This window comes from Uloborus diversus, chromosome 2, assembly GCF_026930045.1.
Source record: "Uloborus diversus isolate 005 chromosome 2, Udiv.v.3.1, whole genome shotgun sequence".
Lineage (NCBI taxonomy): Eukaryota > Metazoa > Arthropoda > Arachnida > Araneae > Uloboridae > Uloborus > Uloborus diversus.
In genome coordinates, this window is record NC_072732.1 from 68,647,273 (window position 1) to 68,659,294 (window position 12,022).

Below are 12,022 nucleotides of genomic sequence, written 5' to 3' on the forward strand. Positions count from 1 at the left end.
CTAAGAATGAAGCTACAGAAAGTTCGCCCCCAGTGACCACAGACTCCCCCTAAGAAAACTTTCTTTTGCACCTAAAAAAATTCAGTCACCGGAAATGGGTATGATGTAGGACCTCCATTGTTGCCATTGCTTTGTAAACTATTAAAGAATTATGTCGAGATTGAAAACAAAGCGAAGTTAAATTAAAATTTAAACAAGCAAAACCATGCTGGAAAAGATAGAAAAGCTGAATGTGCTTTGAAACTGGTTTACGAGTGTCAGGGAAAACGGTCGTATTTTACTTCACCTATTAGTATGTGATTAAAAATTGCATAACTTAATTTTAACTTTTTATACTTCAGATATTTCCATTGTGCTAATTTAATAATTTATAATTTGAAACTGCATTCAGTTTAGTCACTGTGATCTTAATTTGAGGTTGCCAAAATAAATGAACCTTAATTGGAAAAAAAATCATTATTTTGTGTCTCCTGGATTCTTTTCGGTTATTGTTATCAGTCGGTTATTGTTATCAAATTGTATTTGTCCCAAAGTAATCACATTTAGCGGCACCTACTGTATATTACAATATTTACAAGATGCAAAAGGCTTGAAATCTCAAAGATGAGAAGCGAGTTTCAGCGAAACGAGAGTTCAATGCGGGCATGGTTTCAAAAATAAAGTATTTTTAAAAAATAAAACGTAAAATACACTAAGATAAGTCAGCATGTGTTAAAATAATCTCTGACTGTCAAAAATATTAAAATATTTACAAGATGCATAAGGATTGACATCTCAAGCGCGGTGGACGATTTTCTGTGATGCACGTGTTAAGCATATTAACACATGTTAAGAAAATTGAAAATTGAATTGATGAGATGTTAATATATATATATATATATATATATATATATATATATATTTATTTATTTATTTATATATATATATATATATATAAATATATATATATATATATATATATATACAGGATATAAGGGTATAATGTTAAAATATAAAATATATATATAAAAATCAACGAATGCCTAAGGAATTCAAGCACTAGATAAGCTTTCATAACTTTTTCTATCACTTAAAAATTAACTTTTTTCCTAAGCCCACTTCAAGTTTTATCAAGAGCATACCAACCCTTCTTCTATTCTATTTTGCAGAAGAAAAACAGCTTGAAACACCACTGATCTTCATATTTTATCTCTGTGCTGGCATCTATATTCTTTTATTCCAACCCTTTAAATTTCCTTTTAGCAGAAGGCAGGTGTCCTTTGCGTTATCACTCAGGCTTTTTCCAAGTACCCATTCTACTTTTACTGGAACAGACATCTCCTGACCCTACATAGCACAAAAAAACTAGGAAATGTTTACTCTCATTGTTGATTCTCAGAAGATCAAAGATGGGACTTCAATGAAACAATCTCTCTCCCCCCTTCACAGATGACCCTTCCCACACCCTTTTAAGCCCCACTGGGAAGAAGGAAGAACTTGCTTTTATACCCAACTGATAAGGCCGGTCCGAATTCTGAGAATCTCATTTACTCTCTTTGCCTAAGTGTTTGCTTCTCCTTTTACCGATTGCTGGGCAAATGAAATTGCTGGATATCATGGGGTCGGATAAGATGCTTGTGATATCTTTTTAAAAACACAGGGAGCAATACCTTATTTTTGAAAAGGGCAGGGTGCATTTTGCACACAAAATGAAGGGCAGGGTGCATTCTGCCGATATGAAAAAGGGCAGGGTACTACACCCTTTAAAAACGGCCTAGCGGGAACACTAGTTTTGAGGATTGAAAAATACCTTTAAAACACATAAATCATATATTTAGTTCTCAAATAATAGCATTGTTCAGATCATAACTTTTAGACATACATCAAACTTCCAACTTCCTTTTTTCTAAAATCGTTTACAAAATAAATAATATGTCTTTACTTTTGTAGCGTCTGAAAAATATTATGAAAAAATTATTCAGTTTGAGATTCATACCCTTTTTTTTTGAAACGTATGGAAATAATTTAAAAAATATTTTTTTGATGGTTTATTTGCTCAGTTAGTATTTTGAATGTCTAAAAAAATGCCTTTTAGCAGAGAAAATATTTTTGTAAGGGTATTTAAAGAGCATTTTTTCCATAATTTATGTCAATGGGTTTGTTTCAGGGTTGGCCAGATTGGACCCAATTGGGTTGGACCCAAAGGGTTTTTTTGAAAAAACCCATTTAAAAAAACCCATTATTTAGCCCACATTTGGGTTTTTTTAAATTTTCCGAGAAGTTTCCAAAAAAATTAATTAACTTAAATACTTTCACAATTTAAACTTCTTTTTTATTTGTTCTTCACCACAGACAATGGACATAAAAAATGAATTTTGAACTTTAATAGTATTTCTTAACTCTTAATGACATTTAAAAAATACTTCAAAAATTTTAAATAAATATATTTAACTTTTTTCTTTAACTGGTCAACAAATAAATCAAATTATCTTGACTAAGTCCTGTCACGTCTAATTTTCTCAATATTTGTAGATTGTACAGAGGAAACCACTCTAGCTAAAAGGCTTTCATTTGAATTCTTTTCTGCAAGCCAACACGTCACAAATCTCGAATAAACAAGGTATATTTTTTAGAAATTAACAGGTGTTACAAACGGTCGGAGAGAAAACAGAATAGGATGTACAGTATTTTCATTATCTTACGAAAAAGTTTAATATTTCTTACTCTGTACACAGAAATAGAAAAACGGGCAAATAAAATTCAGAGAAATGTCTTGATTAAGCGGGAATTCAGTAAAAAGGGATTTAAACTACTTGAGGTTCTACAGTAGTTTTGCATAACAAAATGAAATACAATAAAGTAGAATTCAAAAAAAAAAAAAAAAAAGTGTAGTAATGAAAAACAAACTAACGAACAATAGATTTTATCACTCGAGAAGTAAGTTTGCCTTAACTGCTGATAATCATGGAAAATAAAAAATCTGAAACTTCACCATTTTTGGGTTTTGTCGTCTTTTATACTTTTTTCAGAAAATGCTGAATTTTCGAGCTTTTTTCTCCCCAAGACAATTTTTGTGCTTTGTTCATATACTTTCGCTACAATATGCTACAAGTATCTATATTTTCCCTAAAAAAAGACAAAAAACCCCCATTTCTTTTAAAAACCCAACTTTAGTTGAGTTTTATTTTTATTTTTAAAAATAACCTGGGTCCATGGGCTTTTTAAAAACAACCCGGATTTTTGCCAACCCTGCTTGAAGTTCTACAGTAGTTTTGCATAACAAAATGAAATACAATAAAGCAAAACACAAAAAAAAAAAAAAAATGTAGTAATTAAAAACGAACAATAGATTTTATCACTCAAGAAGTATTTTTGCCTTAACTGTTTATAAGCAGGGAAACTAAAAAATCTGAAACTTCACCATTCTTGGGTTTCATCGTCTTTTATACTTATCTTCAGAAAATGCTCAATTTTAAATAGTTTTCCAGCTTTTTTTACCCCAAGACATTTTTTGCGCTTTGTCCATATACTTACGCTACTATATGCTACAAGTACCCCACATTTTCCTTAACAAAATACAAAAAAACCCACATTTCTTTTAAAAAACCCAGCTTTAGTTGGGTTTTTTTGGGTTTTATTTAAAAAAACCCAAAAAACCCTGGGTCCATGGGCTTTTTTAAAAAAACCCGGGTTTTTGCCAACCCTGGTTTGTTTCCTTCAGTCAAAAGTACTACTTTTAGTCATTGAAATGAATAGAATGAGCAAAAAAAATTACGACTCAGAAAATACTTTTATTTTCCCAACAGTTATTTTTTTGATTAATTTTTTAAAATGTCCGATTTTTCAAACAAGGCGTGGTCTTTATGACATCACAAACGATGCAATTTGGCGCATCTTTCTACTACGTTTCCACGCTATGACAATCAAGCAGCAAATTAAAGTTGCGCTCTACGCTTGCTATCAAGCATATCGTTGCCAATACACGTGAGTAAAGATGCAAATTAAATATTTTGCTCTGTGAAAGGCAAAACGCAGAATGGCATTTCATCATTTGTGATGTCATGGGACAGAAGCATAAACATTGAGAGCATGCCGATTTAAGTATTTTTTTAAAAAATATTAAACTTAAACAAATTATTTAAAAAATGGTCAGATCCTATGTTTTTAAGCATGCACTTTCAGAAAAAAAATATTTTTAAAATTTTGGAAACGACCCCATTGTTGTCTCCATACAGTATTAAGTTGAGGTCTGTGTTTGCTCCCACCTTTTGAGAACTGCCCACATGCCGGTTTTCATTTCCCCTCCTGATTTTCTTCCTAAACAGTAGAGGTTGACTTATGTTAGTAAATGGTAATGCTTCTTGAATACAGTGTTTGAAATCAATTTTTAGTTTTTTTCATGAATTCTTTGACACTTTTCTTTATCTATCAAGTATTTCAAATTAGTATTTTTTCAAAAAAAAAAAAAAAAAAAACAGGTTTTTGTTGTAGTATGAATCTGAAATTGAGAAATAAAAACCAAATGGATCATATAAAAAGTACGAAATTGCAATATAAAAGTGCCTTCTTTAAAATCCTAAGGTTTTTGCAATCTAATGCACAAAAGAAAAAATTTGAGATAATGACAATGTTTAAAATGGGTTCCATAGAAACCTGATCAAATTGATACAGTATTTGACATCTCAATTTTTCACCAAATTTGTTGCAAATAGACTGATATCACCAAGTGGTCGCCAATTCATTAAATGATTTCAGTTTGTATTGAAAATTTTTTTGATAGTCACTCCGGGACATAATTAAACAAGACGTAAATATTGCACTGATTATTAGAAATATATTTCAAAACATGGTCTTCCCGAAAAGTACAAGAAATTATATTAAATCCAAAGAATGTATTTTTCATTAAATTAAAAAAAAAAAGTAAAATCTGTGACCTACTTCCCCCAATTAATTCTAATTTGAATTCCGAAACTCTGAATTCAAATTATTTTTTTCGCAATCACGAGTTGCGACAAGACCCTACTGATTAGAGTTATTGTTTCTAGAAACGGCTCCCCCCCCCAAGCATGTCTCTCCTCCTGGGTGGTTATGTGTGTATAGTTGTGTGTGTAGGCTTACATGTGTGCACGTAGGCGTGTGTATGTGTGTAAAGGCATGTGCACGTAGGGGAGTGTATATGACCATGCGTGTGTAGGACATGGACGCCAAAGCCCAGCAAAAGTGGATTCCGGTGGACAGTGCTCAGGACCAACCGCGCCGCCGCCAGTGGACAGTGGTGCTGCAGCTCCCTGGTCCAAGCTCAAAAAGGAACCGTAACGTCAAGGACAGTCAAATGAAAGCAATAAGCTCAAAAAAAAAAAAAAAGGAAAGACTCACCACATTTTTCTGCTTTGTTATATTGTCACCATCATCACTATCAGAATCATCAACATCATCTGAAGGAATATCTTGAAATAGATCAATATCTTCTTCGTCAGATGATTCTTCAAATCCCTTCTCTTCTTTTAAGTCTTCTAATCGCAAAAATTCCTCTAGATTTGCCAATTTAAAAAACTGATCGTCTACTTCAGACTTATAAACTAAAGGCTTAACAGCTTTGTTACTCTTCTCCTGAGTTTTATCATTGGTGTCAAATTCAAAATCATCTTCAGATGTAACAGATTCTCTTAGATCTGTTTTATTATATTCATTAGATGACTCTGAATCATCATCATCATCATACGCATAATCATCTCTCTTTGAAGGATGCGAAACATCAACTGATGAATCGGAATCACCATCAAATGCATACTCTTCATTATCGCTAGCACTGGACAATTCGTCAAATTCATTTGTATGCGTTTGTGGTTTAAACGCATTTGGAGCTGTGGAGCTGTTCTCAGTTTTCAAACAAACTTTCTCTGCATCCAAATTAGATATCCCTTTAGAAAATTGCGTAACAGCTGATTTATTTAATAAATCAATTTGTTGCCAAATCTGCTCGTCATCAAATCCATCAATGAGCAATTTCGGCAATGAATTCGTTTGAAAATCATTAAGCGACTTTGAAAAATATGCATTATCATACAAATCTTTTGTGATAAGCTTTACTTCATTAACTTTTGATGTTTGAGGTCTGAAAAGGAAAAATAACAATAAATTACAGCAACATAAAATCAAAATTTCTATACATGAGAGCATGACAAGAGTTTCGGCACTTTAGATCATTTATGCATCTAAGTATTTAAAAAAGAAACAATAAAATAAATAGAAGTCAGCTTAAAAAGATCAGTACATACTCTGCAAATTCTTCTGGAGAGAGAAATAGTTCAGAAAAACGTGATAGTAAATTTAACTCGTGATCCTTTTGCTTACGCATGGAAGCCGCCATGTTTACATTTATATTACAGTTAGATTAGACGCTTAAGCGCAGGAAACTACGGGACTTTTCAAATCTAAAGTTTCTTCTCTTCAATTCTGGACAAACGCTTGGTTCTACGTTCTACTAGAGTGCCTTGAATGATCAGAGTGACGACAACACACCCCCCTTGAGAAGCGAGGAAGTGCCTCTGTCCGCCGGAGGGCATCTTGACGAAAGTCTCGTAGACTTAACATGGGAAGATTGGATGGGTCTCAGAAAAAACGCTTTTTTTGTGAATAATCAGTTTTGTACTGACATTTCACCTTATGTCTCAAGTGCATAAATGTATAGGCTATCACTTTTTATCATTTTTTGGAACTCTAAGCGAGAAATTGATTTAATTATAGAGCATTGATCTTGAGATTTTGTATTCCGATAGTATTGGCGGGCTTTTTGGCTTCACTAACGTTGCGGCAACCATTCTCCGCTTCAGGAGCGTTTGGTTTTCGGGTCCTCTAGAAGTTAGTTTTGCTTGTAAATGGGTTTCATCCCGTAATATTTTTGCTCAAATGAAATAATTATCTGAGAATAAAATGCATCTTGTTTGTAAGAAAAAGAAATACATATTAGTTGTTATATGGAAACTATTTAAAGTTTATTCTATGAAGCTGCTTGTTATTTATGATTCATTATAGAGAAAATTGAAAGTTGTGCACATTTTTACTGTTTACCACACAGAAACCATAAAGGGGGGGGGGGATGTGAAACCCAATTCCAATAACTCAGTGTGAATATTCAAAATTAAATAAGTTTAAAGTTAATTTTAAATCATTCATATTTCGGTATATCCTAAAGTACGCAAATTCAACTCGGTATTTCTCATATTGTTTCGAAAAAAATCAAGGGATTAGTATCTTTTCACGAAATTAATATATCATTAAACCACCATTTCGTAAAACATTCTACTTTGCCCAAATTTGCAGTTACCTAGTTGTAGCATTCAGCTGACGATATACTTTTAATTTTTTTCTAATTTCTTCGAAGTAGAAGGTTTTTTTTTTAAATATACGTTGCGATAACCATTCGAAGTTAATTGTTTATTTTGTTCAGAATTTGTCTGCATTTATACAGTGAGAAACTATAATTGAATTATTTTATCAAGAATTCTCAATTCAACATTTTTAAAACAGTACATTTCAGTATAGCTAATAGTCTGTTTTGATTTTTTCAATTCTTATTTTCGTAAAAACTGGATATAGTAGAAATTAGTTAAACTTATTCGTATGCATGTATCTGTACCCGGGAGGGAAAGGGAATTTAGTCACAAAAACAAAACCAAGAGACGAGTTAGAAATTTTTCTTTTCTAATAATTTTTATTACTCAATTGGATTGCCGTTTATGAGCTTATAGAATGAAAATTAGTTCATTGAAATCTTCGCATATAATTTTCTTGTACTTCTAAATAGAGTGTAAAATGTTGAGTAAGATAGTGCAAAAGACTCGTGCAAAAATCTTGAATCGGGTGATTTGCCTTGAACCGCCCAGCTATAAATATATTATTTTTCCAAATTTGCTTCAAGAGGAACTTTTTTTTATTGCACGTTACAATAAGCAATGGAAATTCATTATTTATTTTTCGAATTTTCTCTCGTTGAAAAACAATTATCATAGCTTTTTTTTTTCCAAGAAGACTCATTTTTTAACACCCGACAAACAATGGAAGGGGGTTATAAGTTTGACGTGACTGTGTATTTGTGTATCTGTGTGTTTGTCTGTGGCACTCTAGCGCCTAAACGGATGGACGGATTTTGAAAAAAAAAAATTTGTTCGAAAGGAGAGCTGATCGATAGTGTTCTTAGCTAGGTGAACATTAATTAACGAAGATATTAATTAAACCCGTCTAAAAGGTTTTTCGCAATTTTTGCAGTGAAATCACTGTTAATTTTTTAAAATTTAATACCAAAATAAAGAGAATTTTCTTTCTGCGTCTGATGGGATGTGTTTGGAACTTCCATATTTCATAGAATTCGGATTATAACGTTTTTTAAAAGCAGATTTTAATAACGACTAAGCCTTTATTCACGCGATTGATAAACGAATTCATTGTTGGCCGACAAGAAAATTAAAAGCGATGATTTAAAATGATATTTTAATATGTTGCCAGTTTCTATTCAATAGCAATTAAAATACTTGACATTGATTTTTAATAATATAAGGCTTTTAAAAGGATTTTTAGTTTTCCCTCTTGATTCTACAATTGCGACTCAGTCGGGGGGTTTTAAAATTTTTAAAGTAATGGTCTTTCTTCTCTGATTCGTATCTCCTGTGAAAGTTAAAATTTGTCATTTATTTTGTTTTCATTCACGCACACATAATATGTGAAGAAAATGATGATGTTGCTTATCATTTTCAATACGTTTTTCTTAGAAATCTTATGTATGTATTTGTTTTTAGCGGATAAGTGAAAAGAAAGAATGGAGAGAAACTCAGTAGCCTCTGCGAAATGCTTCAGAAACTGAAGCCATGTCTGCTGCCAAAACCGCGATAACGATTCACACTTGGTGGCAAATCGCCAAACGGTCAAAATTTTCTCTCGTCGCATCTGGACGAAAGTTGCGGCCGCGCTTGTCCGGGGGGAAAAAACACCGCTGTTGTCGCCACTCTGTTCTCAAGGCACTCTAGGTTCTACTAGAGTCACTCATTCTTTCTTCTCCCCCCCCTTCCTTTTTTTTTGGAAACTCTTTGAAAATGAGTGGATTTTTTTTTGTGAGAGGTGCATCTAATTTTAACAAGAGCATCACATCTTGGTTTGATCGGACCTTGTGTAGATTTGTAATGTTTGATCCAAAACATGTATTATCTTTGTTTCTACAATTTGAAGTGTATTGTGAATAGGGACTTTAACTGATGGAAATGTCGATATAGGGTATTTTTGGCAGTTCACCCCCTCCCCCCCAGTTTAAATACATTAAGTTTGGAGCGGGGACTGCATCTTTTAATTTTGAAAAAAAGCTTCAAATGCATATTTGATAGCTGTATAAGAAAGAAAATTTGATAGATACTTGCCGAGTGGAAAAAGAGCAAAGGTAATTTTATGCTTTGACAGTAGGGGAGACTGGGGCTGTTTGTGATATTTTTTGAACTAATCGTCGCAACTTTTTGTATATTTGATTATTTTGTGTAAAAATAGTTTTTTTTTTTTTTTTTGATTAAGTAATTCTTCTAGTTTTGGATTTAAAAATCAAATGAGGTACCAGTTATTAAAGAAGCATGAAAAAGAAATCTGGGAAAGGAACTGCACTTTTAGCCCCATGACAGGGGTTGGGATATGTTATACCATCGTGGGCTAGTTGTGATAGAAAAAACTGAAGACTTTTTATTCAGAGCAATCCCAATTTTTTCCTTAATTTGAATAAAGAAAACCATATTTTTTTATTATAAGTTTTATAGAACAGTTTTATGCATCATTGAAGCATTTAAAAAAAAAAAAAAACTTCTGACCTAGTCCAAAACTATAAAATAAAACCACGCAAAAACGCAAAAACTTTTGTATTTTACTTCATTTGTTGGTTTTATTCTTCATAAAAGATTAAAAAAGACAACGTCTAAACTTGAAGGTAACCACAGTAACGTTAATTCTTTAGCAAAAAAAATAATAAAAATTTATAAAACATGAATTTTGCTTGTCAATAAAACATCAAATATGTCTAACTCTTGAGCCTAAAATTAGCAATCAAATAAAACTGAAGAGTTTCTGAAGATTAACTGAACTTAGTTTAGTCATCATATTTTAAAGAATCACTTTCACAATTCATGCATACGGAAAATACAATTCCTATAGCACATATCTTACTTGTGATTATGTTTTGAATCCAGCATACTGTGTACATTCGTCATCGTCGTGAGTCTGAAAACGGTTCACTATGTATCAGACAATTATAATTATCATCTTCAAAGCTTTCTTTGTCAGATTTATCTCACAACTTCTTCTCGTATCTGGTGATTCGTTTCCATGGCTGGTTGTTGCCGCTCCGGACAAATTTCCAGCGTGCCGCCCCTCCCCACGGTTAAAAAAAAAGAAGAAAAGCATCGTCTCACTGTATTTAAAGAGGACTGCTTGCTAAGCAACTCAATAAATTGTCGTTTTGAAAAATCTATTTTTAGACGATTTGGATGATATTAGAAAGAAGGGTTTGGGGCGCGAGGCTTTTTTCCGGAAATTTTCAGAAAGGGAAGTCTTAAAAACGCGACTGTACACCATATTTAGTAACGTTAGGGGCTCTGCAATTTTCCAAAATTGTCGTAGCTCAAAAAAAAAAAAAAAAAGTCTTAAACGATTTTTGATGTTGTTTTGAAGACGAGATGTTTGGTAGTTCTTCCTTTGGAAATGTTTCAGAATTGAACCCCTTGAAATGATATTTGAGATGCACTTTAATGATTTTAGCTTGAGAGAGGACGCTTACGAAGCGTAGCATTTTAAGGCTTTTCTTATTTTTGGATCGTCTAGGAAAAAGAAAAAAGAAAAAAGGAGAGGTGGGAATGAAAGAAATATGAGATGTGAGACGTGATTAACTGAGCAATAATCTGTATTTGTTGAAAAATTTATTTCTGAGGTTGTTTTCAAAATAAATTACGATTTTTTCACAACAATCAATATTTTTTTTCAATTAAAATTACTGCGTTTTCTTGAGGGGCATTCATTTCTTCTCTTTAATGATATGGAATATTTTTCAAAAAAAAAAAAAAAAAAAAAAAAAAATTTAGTAAGGGGGGGGGGGGGAGGGGAGAACTGTGCGCGATCCAATTCCGACGACATGCAGAAGTTCAAAAACTGGACCGCCAAAAATGTATCATTATTTAAAACGTCGTAAATAATAATTACTTGCTACGCAATTGCAATATCCCAACGGCGCACAGTGGTTCAAGGGCGGAAAAATAGCCATTTTTAAGTTTTAAGATAAAAAATATTTCATGCCGTAATTACTTAGCCCTTGAGGTGTAGTAACTTACTCCATAAGAGTTTTGTGAAAAAAAAAATCGTTTTTACAAAAATAAGCCGAGATTGTTGAATAATTATGTTTTTACATTTTTCGGACGTACACCTTATACACTGGAAAAAATAAACTGTTGATTTTACAGTATAATACTGGCAGCTCACATTCCAAAGAAAAACTGTAAAATTTACAGTTCTAAACTGTAAAATTTGCAGTAATATACTGTCTTATAACAGACTTTTACTGTGAAATTTACAGCGATAAACTGTAAAATTAGCAGCAATATACTGTTTTTTAATGGAAATGCCCTGTGAAATTAACAATGACTTACTGTAAAATTAGCAGTAATATACTGTTTTTTAATGAAACTGCCCTGTAAAACTTACAGTATCAAACAGTAAAATTAGCAGTAATATACTGTTTTAGGAATGAATTGGCCTGTAAATTGAACAGAGATAGTATGTAAAATTAACAATAATATACTGCTTTTTAATGAAATTGCCCTGCAAAATTAACAGTAACAAACTGTAAAGTTAGCAGTAATATGCTGCGAAATCAGCTGCACTATTCCGTAAAAGCAGTAGTATACGGTTTTATAAATGATTTGTATAGTAAAATTAACACAGCAGTAAACCATAAATTAAATATTTATAAATTTTTATGTAAAAGTTTTCTCCCCTATTGTTGTCTCTTTTCATAGCCGAAATC

General features: G+C 32.2%; 1 protein-coding gene across 1 annotated transcript; it reads right to left on the minus strand.

Annotated features, from left to right (window-relative positions):
- Positions 1-1,203: 1,203 nt before the first annotated feature.
- LOC129216351 (U3 small nucleolar ribonucleoprotein protein MPP10-like) lies at positions 1,204-6,349 on the minus strand. The gene is made up of 3 exons (XM_054850565.1): positions 6,258-6,349; positions 5,356-6,094; positions 1,204-1,326 (listed from the first exon to the last, which is right to left on the minus strand). The coding sequence occupies exons 1-3, from the start codon at positions 6,347-6,349 to the stop codon at positions 1,204-1,206; spliced, it is 954 nt and encodes a 317-aa protein (XP_054706540.1).
- Positions 6,350-12,022: the final 5,673 nt, after the last annotated feature.

Coding starts and splice junctions, on each gene's coding strand:
- LOC129216351 (XM_054850565.1), bottom strand. CDS start 6,349: ATGGCGGCTTCCATGCGTAAGCAAAAGGATCACGAGTTAAATTTACTA. Junction 6,095..6,257: donor TCTCCAGAAGAATTTGCAGA/GTATGTACTGAT, acceptor TTTCCTTTTCAG/ACCTCAAACATCAAAAGTTA. Junction 1,327..5,355: donor TAACAAAGCAGAAAAATGTG/GTGAGTCTTTCC, acceptor TGTGCTATGTAG/GGTCAGGAGATGTCTGTTCC.